General features: G+C 39.3%; 1 protein-coding gene across 3 annotated transcripts in view; it reads left to right on the top strand.

The window, feature by feature from the left end:
• The window catches only part of USP22 (ubiquitin specific peptidase 22), a 92462-nt gene that overhangs the window by 25580 nt on the left and 49309 nt on the right, over window positions 1-17573 (top strand). For 2 of the 3 annotated variants that reach the window (XM_083872678.1, XM_083872679.1), the window contains 2 exons: window positions 5997-6129; window positions 17433-17546. In XM_083872678.1, the coding sequence (XP_083728804.1) occupies window positions 5997-6129; window positions 17433-17546 (247 nt within the window). Of the gene's footprint in view, window positions 1-5996; window positions 6130-14056; window positions 14307-17432; window positions 17547-17573 lie in introns of those variants that run through there. The other variant, XM_083872680.1, reaches the window with a different exon arrangement.

Here is a 17573-nt window from a genome sequence, read left to right as displayed (position 1 = left end):
CCAAAGTCGTGGTTTTGTAACTTGAATAGACTTTGGCTGCAACATGGTTCTCATTTAACAACGTGTCTTCATTTCAGAGTGAATTCAGAAATATATGTTGTATTTCTTTTGAGCATTGTCCATGTATGTAATCTCTATCACATTAAAGGGGAAAAAGTTTCCTCAAGTTGCTTTCTAGCATGTTCAGTGCTTTCATTTTTGTCTTCCACAGTTTTTTCAGTTACAGACAGAAGTAGGACTCGCTGGAATCAGCAGCAAGCTGCTCACATGGTCATAATGGTATATTTTTATTTACACTCCATTTGAGAACTGTGATGTTATTTAACAGCTTAGGCCATTTCATCTTTAATTATAAATTGTGATATTGTTGTCTTCAAACTTCAAGCAGATGGTCAGAGCCAAGTGTCCTGTTCAGTCTGGGAGAGCTGTGTAGACATCTCCTCTCTGCCTTTTTTTTTTTTTTTTTTTTTTTTTTTTTTTCTGCTGCTATTTAAACAAACAGTTAGAATAACCTGGTTTAAGAAGTTACCTGTGTTTTTCTGAGCACTTACCAAACTCAAAAATTCTGTAACTAGTGCACACTTTTGCTTTTGCAAATAAAACCTTTATGGGTACCCTGACCTCGTGTATCTGAAAATAAAATTTACAATATTGATGGCATCTTATTTTAAAGACAGAATTGACATTTCCAATTGGGCACTATAATAATTAAGACTTGGTTTCAGGAAGTGAGTGAACAATACTTAAGTTGATTTTTTAATTATTTAAAGCTGGTGTGTCAGAGCAGTGCACTGACTCAGAGTAACTGAATCATCCTATCAGCATGTGGGGGAGTGATTTGTATGCCACATCATGGAGAACTGTAGAATCAATTCCCTCTTTTTTGTCTCTTCAACTCTTAAGAACGTGACTTTGAAGTTTTAATTATTGAAATTTCTGAAATGTCCCAGCCCCTGTACTGGTGGCTGATGGATTTGTGACAGGCTGGTGTCAGGAATATGGGGAGTCTGGGAGTAAATACAGACTAAGGAGTGACAGAATTTTCCTAAGGCAGATTTGACCCATTTTTGTTACTCTTGAGGTGCAGAGTACTCGAGAGTAATAAATGCTCTTGGCTGTGCTTTCTTACTGGCTCTGTCCTCCCACAGGGCAGAAGAAACACCACAGTTAGAATAGCCACAGGGTCTCCATCTTCAGCAAGGAGAGAAGCAGTGGTCGGTTTTCATGGCCTTTTGTGATTATCTGGCCTTTTTTCCTTTCAAAAAATAGGCCAAGGGAAGCACACTGTTCATCACTCGACATGAGCTACTGTGGCTGCTTTAGATCTGGAAGAGAATTGGTTGCAAGATGAATGAATAAGAACAAAAATAAAACTCTGTGTCTAGGCTGTGATCTAAACATAGCGAGGGGAATAGAATAGGCAAAAATTCCCAGAGAGGATTGACTGTTCCTAAAATGTGAATATTAAGGCCTGGAACACTGAAAATGTGAGGGCAGTGTTTAAATTTTGTTTCAGAGTCTTGATCTGTAGCCCAGTGAAGGCATTTGCACTTCATATCAAAAAATGTTTAGTCTAAGGTCTCTGACTTCTCTAATTTGGGTTTGTTTTTTCTTCTTTTGCCTGTTCTGCTGTTAAGGTAATGAACGCTGCAAACCTTAAATCAATCACTTCACTTTTGTTCATGTGTCTGTAAGGGATTAAGAATTCAAGAAAGCCGAGTTTTATTGCAGGAACTGTCACAGATTCCTAAGGCTCTGCACAAGTGTTGCTTTCACCTTTTTTTCAAATCCTCTGAAGCACAACCTTGTACGAAATGGTTTGGCAGAGCTGAGGTAACACTTCTGGAGCACAAACACTGCTCCTGGGGAACAAAGCAAGTTATGATGGCAAACTTAGGCATGGAGAATTTCCCACATGTATATGCAGAGCTGCCCAAGAAACAACTTAATCTGTTCAGACTAAAAATAAAGTTGTTTCTGAAGAAGGTTTGGGCTGGAAAATGAATATTCACCAAAAACTTCCAGTAATGATTATAACGCATTAGAAAACTAGATACTTTTGCTTTTTTATCTTATATGTCTAAACATTATATCTCTTTTACATAAAAGACTTACTTCAAGAGATGGGGAGATAGAAGCAGATTTGGTTTAGGAAGCTTTTACTTTCCTAATGCTACAAATTTGTACCTGATCCAACATTGCAGGCATCCATAACTCGTGTTTGCTTTAAGACTGCCTGAAGAATCTGCTTCTGTGACCTACTTGTGAACACGTGTGGCAACACCTTCCTTATGATCTTTTAACCTCCCAAGCCTCCCACTGTCTTGTTAGTGTTACCTCCATCATCTTTTCCCCTGTACCTTTGTGGTGGATATGTTTTGCAGACTGAAGGGTAGGAGGTCTTTGGCTTATAAGCTTGTAGCTAAAAACCTCTCTGTTCTGAAAGTGCTTTTATATATTTAGTGTGAGCATAAGAGGCAAGACTCATAAGTACCTCAGTGGAAAACTTCTAAAAAGATGTTTTCCTCTTATCACATACAGTTAAATAAAAATTGTACTGCTAAAGCTGTTCCTGAAATAGCTGCAAATGTGGATGGAGAGTTTGTAATAGATCAAGTCACTGGATGCCTCTTGCTTTCCCTGCACTATTGGCTTTGTAGGGATAGTTTATTTCCATTTCCATTGCTTGATTTGAGGAGCCAGTGTCACGCAGCTGAAACAGGTTTGAGGGTTTTTAGAACAAGGGATGCTCCTGCCCTGTGTGACCTTCTTGCATTAGGTGGAGCCTGAGCTGGCCCAGGACAGCAAAGCAGGAGCTGAGAAGTGCAAGGGCAGAACATCAGTGAATGTGTTCATTTTCTCCACTGCTGTTCTGATGGTTTGATGGTAAACTAGTAATAAGCTGTTCTGACAATTTGGGAAGTTTTGGAGTGTCAGCATTCTAGGTTTTGACCTAGTGATGCCTGCTGCTCTCGTTTTTTAACTCATTTTGTATCATGACTGTTCACAGCATTGAAAGCAGTTTTAGGGGTGGACTTTTGACTTGTCTCACAAGTGATCACAGCCAGTTTCCCTGTGTGTGTCATGCAGTAATGTTTGCACCTTTTTTTACTGGGCTAAACCTTCTCTGCAGAGGGTACAAAACCATTGCGGGGGTCTAAGCCTGTGAGTTACCCCAGCCCTGGCAGCAAAACAGGAGATGAGTAGAGGGTGAAGCACTGCAGGGGGAATTGATATGCTGTCAGAACTATCAGTAACTCTGTGTGTGTGCATATACCATTTATATTGTGCAGGACTATTCTTTCCTATCATTTGAAAAAGTGATTATAATCTTCCAGAAGGAAAACACTCAAGGCCTCTTCTGGTTCCTGTGTGTAGTTTGTTGGAATATCAGAGCAAAAATAAAGGGGACAGAGAGAGGTTCAGTATGGATGGAATGAAGACTGGTTGGGGACATGTAGATGAGGGATTGTGTATGGTGGGGGGAGAGAATGGGGTGAAAGATGGAGAGTGAGATATTTGAAGGTGAGGATAATACAGGAGAGAAGCAGGAAGGGAGAGAATAAAATGAGGAAGGGAGCAGAATAATAGTGGGAGAGGGTGTGAAGGAAGGGGAAAGCTCTTAGGTCTTGGATAAGGAGGGGATGTTCCTGTATCTTGGAGGAGGAGAAGTGACAGGTTGATTCTGTAGCTGAAATTCTGGTTGAATTTGCCAGAATATCCAGACCACAAGCAAGACCTAACTTGTTTTTTTTAAGAAGTTGAATCCTGTTTTAAAGCAAGCTGGTGACTGTATGGATCTGACTGATTCTCATTACTCATTTGCAATATTCTGTTTCATCTTAGACTGTAGCCTCAAGAGATGTGAGCAGGGGTGGGAGTATTATGAAACAAAGTAATTTGATTATTTGGGGTGGGGTAGGAGGGTGGCAGCTTTGTTTTAACTTAGCAGATTGTTTAAAAGCACAGACAGATGAAAAGGAGACAGCTAATCTGGTTAAGAAAAGCCACTATCGTTTTTGATATTGATTTCTTTCCACATTCTGTCTTTTAACCTTGTTTTCTTACAACTTTTGAAAACCCATCTTGAGCTATACTGAAGAAATAGAGGATATGGATAAAATAGCTTCCTTTCAAGAGATGACTGAACTTCTCTTTCAACTTACCACTAAATTTCTTCTACATTCTTCAATTTCTCTTAATTTCCACTGCAATAAAAACTCTTTTTAAGATGCGAATTTTCTCCCTTTTAGCCTAAAATGACCAGCTTTTACATGCTTGTTATGTCATGTGTTTACAATACATTTAATGCTCAAAGATTTATTTTTAGCTGGCTCAGTAAAATAGCTGGTTGCTGGAGTTGTTGTCATAGCAGCAATCTTAACAGATAGGCTGATCCTGTTTAGCTTTTGCAGCCAACGAGCGGCCGTTAGGCAACAGTTTGACAGTTCTGCAGCATTTTTTCTAAAGATGGAAATTGTGCTGGTGGTGGTGAATTTTTTTTGGCCCAACTTTAAAATATTTCTTTCTGTAGGTGTGTGGAGTTCGATTCAACATTTCCCCCTAACAACTTCTGATAACTTTGAATACACAACATGTGAGATCCAGAATTTAAGTCTTAATTTGTAGGAGCCTGAAAATAAATTACATGGTGCAACATATTGCAAGCTGCTTTGATGGTTTTTTTTTAAAAGCCAGAAGTATTCTGAGAGAAAAATGCCAGACTACAGAACAAGATTGTGCATCATTTATTCAGCAGTAATTTTAAGTCGTGGCAGACTGGGCAAATATTACTGAAGAATTTTGTGGGTTGTTTTTGGTGAAATGCACTGCCTGGGTTAGATGATATCTTAGGATTTTAGTAGTCCCAATTCCTTTCTTTTTTCCTTCTATATTGACAAGCAAAGAAATTGTATTTTCAGATTAGGCTGTAAAATCAGACATACCTCTAAGTGTTCTCTGTAGCTCTAAGCTGTCACAGAAGTTCAGTGCCCTCAGACACAGGTCTGAATACAGTTCAGAGATGAATAGTGAATTTACTGCAAGGAATTTCTCCTGTCTGTAACTTCCAGTCAGATGGTATTGAACCTAAATTACTTCCAATGTGGTTGAGCAAAAGACTTATTCTCAAAACTCTCTCAAGTCTCCTATTAGACGGAGTAATTAAAAAAAAAAAAATATTGAAGTACTTTAGTTTAATGCTAAGAGATGGGTTTGAATGCTGTTGGCTTAGAGTGCTTCAGATATGATTAAGAGTCCAAAATGTATTTAAGCTTCCAATGACTTTTTTTGGTCCTTAACCCTCACTTGTTAAATGTATTGTTATCATAGATTGTCATGGGTGTGTGCTTATTAATTTCCAATTAATCAACTTTCCTCAAACCTCCCAGTTCTGGGTAGTTTTGGGGAGCAGTTCAGCCCATTGCTTTCAGCTCCTGGTTCAAAGCAAGTCTCAGAATGGCAAAGGCAACTTCTGTAACTCTGGCTGGTATGGATTTGATATTATGCCGCTGTTTTGTGGACTAAGAAAAACTTAATGAGGGAATCTGGCAGAATCTCCCAGCAGAGAAATGAAATGCCATATACCCACACACATTTTTATGTTCCAGTTATATTACAGCTTTTGAGTGCATCAAGGAGGTCAGTGCTGTGAAAAAGCAGAGTTTTTGCTGTGGTCCCACCACCCAAACTCCTGCCTCTTCACCACTTAACCTCTCTGCTGGGCAGCAGCTTTCCCTGGGTTCTGGTGCTCATCTGAATCGTGAGACCTGCTCCCTGATAGGATTTGGAAATCTGTTGGACAAATGGAAGAGTTTTCTCTGTGATGTCCAGCTGGTGGCTTTGTCACATGAGGACAGAGCAGTTTCCCTGCTGTTCTGGAGCTTTCCAGAGGCACTGAGTGAAGGGGAAGGGCGGCTGTGGGAGCTGTGCCCGCTTACCTGGGCTTGGGGATGTGTTTCTGTCACTCACAATCTGTGTCTGTTTTGCTGTTTCAGGCAAAGTCGTGCATTTGTCATATGTGTGGTGCCCACCTGAACAGACTCCACTCTTGCCTCTACTGTGTCTTCTTTGGCTGTTTTACAAAGAAACATATTCACGAGCACGCAAAGACAAAGCGACACAATTTAGGTGAGTTCTCATCCCAATGCTGCTCATCATCCTCTGCGTTATCCCTGTCTGTTCTGGGCCAGTAAAGTGATATTTTCTTGTAGTTACCTCATTAGGCAGGGAGATAATTTTATTTGTGGTTTGGGTTAGTTTAGTGGCATTATTCTAAACTTGGTGCTTAAACTTCCGTTGCATCACTGTTAAGTTTATCTTCACAACTTAAAATTTCCTTAGTATCTTGGTATTTATGAATTAATGTCATACATAAAAATGTGAGGAGGCAGAGTTTTGGGGTTTTTTTCCTAAGTGTTAAAAATGGTGGGTTTGGTGCCTGGAACTAGAACATTTATTTCAGTAAACTTCTTTTTCAGGAGGTCATGTTCACTTCTTTTCTTGCTGAGGAAAACACCCAGCATTTTGATCACAAAGAAGGCTAATCAAGTAGCAATCAGAATTATTTAAATTGCTGAAGTTTGGGGGCAGGCGGGGGCATTTCTTCATTTTTCTGTGTTGGCTTCCAGTTTCTACTGGGGTCAGTAACCTAAGCTAAGTAGTAAGGAAACAATTTAATTCATATGGAGTACCTTTCCCTCAACAATTTCAAAAAATGCTGGTTTCAAGGCCAACGAGATCTGTTCTGTCAACTTTGGTGCTATTTCATGTTCAAAACGAAAAGCCTTTGATTTTGTTTCAAATAATCTATTGCTTATAGCTCAGAAGAATTATGCAAAATCCTGATCTATATTCTGTATTAAAATTATATTTTAAAATGGATAGATATATTATTTCTCCATTTTAAAATACATTCTTGGTGGAATGATGTAAGAAATAGGGAGGAAAAAAGGCATTTTATCGTATAAATTTCCTCTTGACCAGCGTGGCCACCATTTCTAATTTAATTTATCCTAAGTGCTTATGGAACAAACTGTCTTTATTTTCCATGAGGACAGAAAAGCTCCAGAAGGCCAACAGTGCTGTGTACTCCTGTGCTTAAGAAACGAGTGTGTAAGTTTACTATTTATGGAAAAGATGATTTAAAACAGCAGATCGTTATAGTTTCTTCCTCCATATGTGTCAAGAAACAAAAAGATGAGGCTCAGTAGTGGTATAGTTTAAGTTTGTAAATGTCTTGAAAAATAGAATGCTGGAAAATAGTACTGAAAATTCCATCGTGGTGTGGCTGAGAGCCCTGGGACTGCTCAGCTCACCGGAGAGGCTCAGGGGAACCTTGTGAATGGGTACAAATACCTGAAAGAGGGGTTAAAAAAGTGTCTTGGGCTCTTTCAGTGGTGTCCAAGAGGCAGAGAGGACAAATGAAATACAGGAGGTTCTCTCTGATCACACCACTGTGAGAGTGACCAAGGAATGGAACAAGTCACCCTAAGAGGTTGTGGAGGGTCTATCCCTAAATATATCCAGAATCTCTCTGAACATGGGCCTGGGCAGCCTGGATGTTCTGAGTTGCCCTGCTGGAGCAGGGGCTGAACAAGGCGACCAGAGGTCCCTGCCAACCTCAGCCGTTCTTTGAAAACTGAAAATACCAAACCAACCCTGTGTGACATCTTTTAATTGCTTTTTGCAGGGTGTGAACTCAAAGAGATTTTAAAGTCAGTTCATTAGCTGAAATTATTTTGGAATTTTACCAATACAGAAGTGCAAATTATTTGAGGTAAACTCAAAGAATTTCTGGTAAAAGGGGTGTGTATATATATGAAACAACCTTTTGTGCTAATACAAGTTTATGGCCACATTCAAGGTTTAAAAAATACGGTGCTAAATTGAGACAGTCAACAGTATTTACCTGTTTATCTGTGGGCACTTTGTAAACACTCTAATATTTTTACCACTAAACACACCGTATTTATGGAGAATCCTTTAAAAAAGCTTTTTAATCACACACATTCTCACCTGCTGTTTATGTATTTGGGAAGCTTAAATTCAGGTTATTTTTTTCTGCAAGGTAGAATTTGCTATTGTCTGCTGTAGTGAATTAGCTTCTGTTTCCTTGAAGGAAAACCAAAACTGGATGGGGGAGGGAGATTCTTAAAGATGCTCTTGCTTAAGGACTGTTGTAGTTATTGTCCTGGCACTAGAAAAGTAAAGCTGTGTCAGAAAAGGGACTTCCCAAAAGGAATAGCCTCTAGATAAAAAGGGCAAGAGTTAATTAAGCCAAAGCACATAGTATTTCACTGAATCATCCCAAAAAGGATTCTTTAGCAGCTAAATATAAATTACTTGCTGCTCAAATACACATAATGTGAGGATTGTGCAAGTGACTGCTCAATTTCTAGTTTTGGAGATTCCTTTCTCTATTTTATTTTAATGTATGTTTTGGTGTTTAATTTCCAGCTGCATGTGAAATGAGCTTTAAAAATATTTTTGTAGTTTTACTAGTGCTTTTGGTTGCTTTTCCTGCTGCAGTTCTAGTTGGGAAAATAACATCTGATAGGCAAAAACAAGTTAAGTGCTTTGAATTTCAGAACGAAAAGGAATTATTTTAAAGCACTTGGTGACTTTTTGCTGAGCCAACATCAGTCTCCATGGAGACAGGCAGGAGCTGCACACTTAATCACAGTTGTAAGAAATACCATGGATTTCAGCTGTAACAGCTGTCTGAGCATGGCAGGGATGTGTTTGCAGCTCTCTGCTGTCTTCCAGCATCATATTCCAGAGTGGTGTTAAATACATCCCTTGCTATCTCTGCTTCCCTGAACCATCTAAATTAGGCACTCAAAATCTGACCTTACAGTGATACCCGTGCTCTTGAATCCGCCTCCCTGTTCAATGTATATTAATAATGCTGTGCTTAATTTAATGTATTCCTTGAGTTGTGGGTGTGGGCGATGGGTAGGTGAGGTAAGAGCCAGCTACAGGAGCTGCTTTTTTTAATCTCTGCCTTGCTCAGTCTCTCTCAGTCCATCTCCAGGACAATCTGATATTCCCACTGGTCTCTGTGCGTCTTTCATGAGGAGCTGTGAAATAGTGAGAGCAAAGTCCTTACTGACCTCCTCTGGGATTTTTCATATTTTTGATCTTGTCAGATGCTTCCTTTTCCCCACCTGTAGGAACCTGAATTATTTTCAACTTTTCTTATTCAAACTCTTGTATGATTCTCAATATCATCATCATCATACTTCATTTTTCCACTTCTGATGTGTCCGTTTCTTGTGCCAGCCCCTTGGATTAAGACAGTTTGCTGTGCTAGTGACTTGCATCTTGGTTAATGCTTCCATAATGCTTCCAATATTTTGTGCTTCTTAACCTGCTGTTCAACACAGAGCTGATATTGTTACTTGGAAGTTAAACTCAGGGACTCTAAAACTTCTTTTCTGGTTGGTGTTTTCTGTCTGCCTCTTCAGTAATTGGGGTTTCACTCTTGGTACTATTACCTGTTTGCTAAGGAACTTGGAGTCCTTCTGGAGCTATTTTGATTATTCTAAATGAATGTGTGCCATCAACATACTCTGTCATCTTCCTAAATAATCCTTCCAAATCAGGTTGAGGACCTGGGGAATCTGCTGGTTGATTCTATCCTTGTAAAAATTGATGGCCTTCCTTATCTTTTCTACAGCTGGTCAATGAAGGAAAATACACTTTAAAAAATATTTTAAGTATTTTTAAGTAACTTAGTCCCAGAGTAGCATAAGCAGGAAGATGTCTGTGAACAATAGCTGTAAAAGAAAAGAGTGCTTAGTACTATAAAGCTCATCTCAAAACTAGCAGTGATTAATTTATCAGTTTCCTAATTGGGACTGAAAATTCCTGGGCAGATCCCAGATGAAGTTTTAGTTTTCTTTCCAAGTAAATATTTTTTTTCTGTTATGTAATGTTGTTTTTTTTTAACACACACATGCGCACACACACGCACACGCACACACACACACGCACACACACACACATTCTTAGTTGCAGAAAACTCCACTGCTATAGGGCTTAGGACAGTCTGTTACAGATGGCCATTCTCAGATTAGTTCAGTTATGGTACCAAAGCTCTGTGTAGAACTATTTATTTAAACTCCTTGCTGAGGAGCCAACTCATGCATGTCCATGCTGTGCTTCTTTCTATTAGAGATGCACTTTTAACACCTGAACAGTATCTCTGAAACAGCACCTCTGATGCAAGTTTTGGGTGGAGTCTTTAGCTGCTCTAAGGCCTCATGCTGTAGTTTAGGAATTGAGGGAGATGAATTAGCCGGAGTGAGATTCAGTGGCTTAAAGACTAAGCAAGAAATAGTTGGAAGACTGAACTATTATTCCATTTCTAGAGACACTAGCAAACAGTTCATTATGGAGTTGGGCCTGTTAGAGTACATTCATTATTTATTAGATCACAAACTGTGTCTTGAGGAACTGTTTTCTTTAAGTATGTGCTGATGTAAAATTCAGTCCAATAAATACATTTGTGGTAAGAGGAACTGGGTGGGTGAGCCTGACAATAATGCTCATAGATTAAGTTGAGGATTTTTGGTACAATTCAAAAAGCTTCTACTTCCTGTAGAATACAAATAACTATTTTTTTTTTCATCTGATTCAGAGGAAACATGATAGAAAGCTGATTTCTATACTGAAGTTGGTAAAAGGGAAAATCTGGTTACTGCTCTTAGTGCATATCTGTGTGAAATTTAATATATGGAAACAGATCACTTCTGTAAAGGAGTGACAGTGAGAGCTGTTTAGTTTTCATTTGAGTTGGAAGATATTGACTGTAGTGTTGATTCTGCCAGTTCTTTTTTAAACAGCAAAGATTTTCATTATACTCTATGTGAAGAGGGCAATTAAAGCTGTTCCTAGCACAGTTTACTGCAGTGCTGGAGTAGCAGTTTGGTTTTTCTGTTCACATCCAGGCTCAGAAAGTGGTCGAAAAGGTCATCTGGGCATTTTACCAGCCTCTTGATTTGACTTCTAATGCTTTACTTGGTGGTGGTGTGGAGAAGTCTGGTGAGGAGATGAAGGCGAACAGAAAGCAGCACAGAAAGTGTTCTGTCAGAGATGGATTGTGTCACATAAATATGCCTTTTTTGATAACACAACTGATTTTCACAGAAAAAAAGAAATACACTGAACCTGACTTGTCTGGATCAAGTAAAGGATTTGACATTTTGCCCCCTAGGAAATTATTACTTGATGTAGACGTGGCAAGGATCAATATGAGAATCACGGTGCAGAAGAGGCAGGAAGAAGGGAAAATGATGATGAATGAACTGAAAGCAGAGTGCGTAGGACACAGATCTAACTAGCAGAACCAGTCCTGATTTACTGCTGTTTTCTAGTAATTGAGGAGAAGGAATTTTGTCTGTGTATGAAATTCCTGATGGTCACAAAGTTCAGAGGTGTTACTTGTACTGAGGAGGGCTGGGTAGCCCTGTGAATTAAATAACCTCAGTGACTCCAGCAAAAAAAATGAGGTGAAATTTGATAGCAGAATGTACAAAATACTGTACTGCAACATAATATCCATGTGATGCCAACTGGAGGATCATTGGGAGGAAAAGAAGGAAAGCATTTTGGGTTCACAGGTCAGTTCCACGATATGGCTTGAACTTCCAATATTCCTGATTGCCATTAACAGTGTATGTTGCTCTGGGATGTGTTGTGCAAAGTATTGCAGGGAAAGCTTCATTTGCTTATGTGAGGCACATTCCAGCATGGCATTCCTGGGCTTTAGCTCAGGCTTGAAGGCAGACTGGACTCGTAAGGAGGCAGCAGGAAAGTTAATTGGAACTCTCTTCCACTGGGAGCTGCTCTGAAAGGAGCAGGTGGTGATGAGCTCCTGCCAGCCATCCCTCAAAAGCGCCTTTTAGTATCAGAAAGGACTCCTGTAGAGTTTTCTCTATACCTGGAATATTCTTATTCCTCAGAAAGCCAACTTGCTGACTTACCTGTGCATTGCCAGCTCTGGATTTATCTGCTTGCCTCAGACCCAGCCACAAACTTCTGTGCAGGTCTGGATCTTGATACTGCTTCTACTGAAAATAGTGGTTTTTTGATAAGTCTCCACTGTTGTTCAGATGAGAATATGCAGATGAGTAGAAGCAGCTTGTACCACATCATGTGCAGCAGCTCAAAACTTGGTGTCTTTGATTTGGGGATTCTGCCCCCAGATAAATAAACCCCAGCAAGATGAAATAAGAGTGTTTAACAATTTCTCTCCTTTAAACCTGAGTAATATTTTTTGGGATCAAGAAGAGCTGCTGTAGCACAAGGATTTAATCCTTCTCAGTTTTCAAAGGTTTGCTGGAAAGTGGGGAACTGTGGAAGGTTGTAGGTTCAGAGGAGGGCAGGGAGAAAAGAAGACTGACAGAAGATAAAATATATTTTGTAATAGGACAACTTATATATAGGAATGCTGCAGCCTCCTCTGCAGCATATTGGGGCATGCACACACATGTAGGTACTGTGTGTGTACAATCCATGTATTTCTGAATGAGGTCAAAGGAGCTGGAATTAATATTCCACTTATGACAACTTAATATAAAACAGTTTGACACACTGTGGTTCCTCTAAATTAACAGTTAAAAGCATATTTGTTATCGAGATTCCATAGGGATACCAGGACTTTTTTTTTTTCTTCATCTTATCTTTCCTGGCTTGGATTCATCTGGAGTTGTAGGATGATATTCTAAACCATCACAGAGTGTACAGCACAGGGACTGCCCATTTGGCTCCTGGTGTTGAGTGCTTTGCAGGATAGTATTGGGTGCTTGCCATGTTGGGATTGCAGGCAAATCAAATTCAAACATTAAAATTCTGGATCCGTATGGGGCCAGTTAGGCATCTTGGAGACTTCAGAGCCACAAATGCACTTCTCACCTGTTGGCTCCTGGTTTGAAAAAAGAAGAAAAAGCAGCACTTAATGGAATAGATCTATCTTGAGTATTAGGAGAAAATACTCAGTGTGAGAGGGGAGGATAATGCTTGATTATGGGTATAATTTTTAATGTGGATTAAAAGATTTTGGCAACAGAAGGAAATTAGGGCTTTGTGTCTGTTTGTTTGTTTTCCCTGACAGTAAATACCTGCAGTTCTCAATGGCTGGATCATCATTTAGCAAAAATAGTCCTTTTTCCACTTTTTTTTCTTCCCTTCTTATCAGTTCAGGAATTCGGACCGGATTCCAGGTGCCAGGAAATTAGGAGGAAGGCAATCAGATGCCTGCTTTGTACTGATAGATCAGAGACAAGATCCAATGGAGAACTGGCTGAAGTTTAACAAATCACTTCTTGGGAGCCTGAGCCAATTACCTGGAATGGGTTTAATGATTAACACTCAAAGTGAGAAATCAGGGAGTATGAATTAGCTTCAGATGTTGGCTTAAAATGGTGTGAAAGAATTGCCAATTTAGCCTCCTTTGTTACAGAAGTTGAAGAAAATGCAGGTTTCTTGCATAGAACACAGAGCGTGTTGATTTGAGATTGATAACATGCCAAGACTGAGTTACAGAAATTCACAATGGAATTAATTTCAGTACAGGTAAAAACTGACCTGAATTCTGAGTTGCTACTGGATTTTTTTTTTCTACTTGAGTGCACTCAGTGATCCAAGGGAGATGATACCAAAACATGATTCACAAATATTTCCTATGTGAGGAATGGTATCAAATACTATGGTGGTGTCCCATTCCCAGCTGAGCAAAGTTCTTTTCACCTGGATCTTTCCAAAACTGAACATCCAAGGTTTTTTACCTGGATGAGATGTGCACACTCTGGATGTGGCACACTTCCCTGCTTTTGTTGTGTTCCCATCATCTCTGGTCTCTTTAACATTTTCACAAGGACATCAGTTGATACAGTTGGAAAAGCAAAGCACTTAGGCTTAAGTAAAACACTTTACTTGGCTCCCAGATGCGGTTTGAAGGCTTTTTGCTGCCAGATTTAAACTTTCACCCCAGAGCTGTTGTTTTTTAAAACTTTGTGTTCTTTGCACCAGTAGATAAAGTTGTTGCTGTTCCTGCATGATCTTCTGTGCTGCCTCCTTGTCTCTCCAGGCTGATATTTTTATTTTTAAATGAAAAACCAAGTGTATTTTCATTCCTCTCTTGGGTTGCAGCTGCTTATAATTTTGTATGTAAAGGGGAATGAGGAGATCAGAGTTTAAAGGAAGGGAAGCTTATTGTCAGCACAGAAAGTATAAAAGCAAAGAAAAATGTTACATTCCAGGAGGTCTTTTCATTCTTATATTGCTCCACCTGTGATCACCAAGTAGGTATTTTGAATTCCAAAACACGAATCTATATTGATCAAATTTGATAAAATGACATTGTGATTCTTTAAAATTGCTTTTGGTTCCTCCTTGTGAAAGAAAAAGGTGGATTTCTACTTAATATATATTTTATTTTTCCCGGGTAATAAATTCTGTATGTATATTAAGCTAAAACTGAAGTTTTTTCACAGATTTCATCCCCCTTTATCTTCCTGAGAGAAGATTTGGAGGAGTTTTAGGAAAAGAAGATCCTGGAAGTTGGGAGCAATAGCCATTCCAGAGGAGCTCTCTAAAAGAGATGTTCATCGTGAGGAATGTGGGGCATCCTGGCAGACTTGGCCGGGGGCTAATCCAAAACACCTGAGCATTATTCCTAGTTTGATAGTTCCCAAACTTTTTATGAATTTGAAGTCTTTTTGTTAGTTTTGTGATCCAAAATACCAAAGCAAATGTCACTGGCAAAATTTGCTTCATGTGTGTTCTCATGCTTTACTGTCGTGTTTTTTATGGAATCTTCTGGCCAGGTGTTTCAGTTTGGGATAGAGCTTCATGGCACTTTAGTTTAAAACAAAAGAAGTTTAGCCTAACCATGAGATAAAATTTGTTTCATTTCCCCGAGTCCTTTGAGGGAGAAAGTTTTGTGTGGACTTTGTCCTTGGGGTGTGGTGTCAACATCAGTCAGTGCTTAGGAATTGCTAGTTGGGAAGTTTCTGTCAGTAAAACAGTCCCTTCAGTGGTTCCTCTGTTCTTCAACTCAAGACAACCAGCCTAAGAAAGTTTATTTCAAGGGAAAAAAAATCAAATTACATTAACCTGAAACAATTAACTTCCAAACTTTCCTAGTGGACTCTTTTCCTGAGCAGCTTCTGGCTCCATGAGAAACTCCTGCCTTTCCTCCGTGCTGTGGCCACGCCTGTGTGGCTGCCTTGTCACTGGTGCTTGAGGTAATTTGTCCAAAACCCCTTGCAGTCATTAAAAAGACATTGGAAGTGTTGGCAAGAGTACAACTGCATTGTTCCCATAAGTGTGCTGGAGAGAGGATATTTCCTCAAGAGTCATTAATCAGGTGCTGGACAATTATGGCTTTAATTCTGCCAGTGTTTCTGTGCAACTTTCTGATCCTTTACACCACAAATTCCTTCTGCTCTGAACAAGTGGTTTGTGGAAGGTGGTCTTTTGTTGATTTAGATCTTGGCATCTCTCTCTCATTGCTCAGGCATGTAAATCCAGGAAGAAAGGAAAGGTAAGGAATTATCTGAGCACAGCTATTCCTACACATTCTGATGGTAAATTGTAACTATTAGTGCCCACGAGGTCCTATTTATTCAGTATTCTGCCAGCCCTGTTCTATTATCTGGGGGGTCTTTTGGTGAGATGTTTTAAAAGTACTTGGAGAACAATATTTGAGTTTGTGTTTTAGGACCAATACTTTGGATTTTCAACAGCTTTTTTTGGTAGAAAACTGTGCAGAACTGGTAATGCAATAAGTAAGGGAGTAAGTATTGTAGAACTCTAATATTCTGTTAAGTGGTGATGTACCAGCACAGTTGCAGAGTGTTTTACTGGTCCTCCACCACAGCTCAATCTTGTCTCCTTTTGGGATATTCTGCTAAAGGAGTTTATTCAGTCCTCTGGGCATCAGGGTGAAATATTCTGGTGTTGGGACATTACAGGTAATGAAAATCCTGAGTTTGTGACTTTACATGAGGTTACACAATCCTTATCTTCCATAAACTGAGTGTGGTCCAGCAGGCAAGACAGAAGAATTGGAGCACATCAGCAGGATTAAAAACTGTTTAAAGTAATTTGGTTTTATTGAATAACAGGAGAAGTAAGAAACAATTGACATAATCATTGAAAAAGTGATTTTAAAAGAGAGGAAGGAGGGAAAAAAACCCAGCTTGCAACAGACTAAAGAAGAGGGACAGCAGGTTGTGGGGGGTTAGAGGCTGTGAAGGATGGAGGAGATGGGGTTAGAAACCTCACCACAAGCACTGCCCCACTATCAGGGCAGCACAGAGACTTCACCTGTGTTTGCCTGCTGAGCTCCATTGCAGAATTCCTGCTGCATGGCATGTGGTTTGGCTTTTTGAGCACTTCAGAGTAATTCACTGCTGTTCCTTGCAGGCCACCTAATGTGGTAATGGTTTCCTGTGTTTAAAACAAGTTTCCATTGTAGTAAGGCTAGTCTAATAATGCTAGTTTTCTGGAAATAAAAGGAATTTTTAAAAACAAAATAAATGAAGCTCTACACTTGAGGGAGAAAGTTGATGTTTCTTTGGTGTTTGCTGATTGTGTGCCAGTAAGATTTGTTAGTGCCCACTGGTTTTTAACTTTCTTGTGATTGTAGCTGTTTTTCATATCTATGTACCGAAAATCAGCAGTTTACTATGATTACTTAGCATTTTTTCCGTGGGATATGTTGGAGTAAAATGACATTTCTCTTTTTGTTTCTTGGCTTTCTTTTGTTTAAGGTTGTGCAAGAAAAATATTTTTAACATTGGTCAGTGTTCATTTGTTTGTTCTGAAAGGGTGTGTGAAATGAAAAATTGAGACAGAAGTAACCTGTGGAATAAACTACCTTGGAAAACCTTTCCCCTGGAGAAATAGCTTTGAATTTGCAGTGCTGTGTTCTCTTCAAGCCTTCATTTAGATTTTAACTAGGTGCTTGCTGATTATTTTAATGGCCTTGAAGAGAAATTGCTGAAGTCTTAGAAAAGACAGTTCAAACTCATATATCAACTCTTATAGAGCTGGTTCTGTGTGTGTGGTAGTCAGTCACTATCCTGATGCCTCTTGGTAACTCAGGTGTTTAAAAGGTAAACTGTGGATTACAAACAGCTTGAAGGCAGCTGATACTTTGCTGTCCTGCACAGTTTTCTTGCTGTGCCATAAGCAACTGAATAACTCACACAGAAACTGGAAAAATGTCTGGGTTTTTCTCCCCTTTTTTTTTTTTTTTTTTTTTTTCTTCCAGGTTCTAAGGTACAGATTTTTCTTCTTTTGTGGACTGCTTGGAAGTTTCTTCCAAGAAATGCCTGACTTGGAAGCCTGCTTTAAAATGCCTTCTGGTTTATGAACTCACATCTTTTTTCCTCCTCCCCAACTTCCCTTCTGTTTTGCAGCCATAGACCTTTTGTATGGGGGTATATACTGCTTTATGTGTCAAGATTACATATACGACAAAGACATGGAACAAATTGCCAAAGAAGAACAACGAAAAGCTTGGAAATTACAAGGTTTGGTTTTCCTGCCTGAATTTCTTG

This window comes from Zosterops lateralis (genome assembly GCF_965231275.1).
Source record: "Zosterops lateralis genome assembly, chromosome: 15".
Lineage (NCBI taxonomy): Eukaryota > Metazoa > Chordata > Aves > Passeriformes > Zosteropidae > Zosterops > Zosterops lateralis.
The sequence above is the reverse complement of the archived record's forward strand: the minus strand, read 5'-3'. Positions and strand labels throughout refer to the sequence as shown.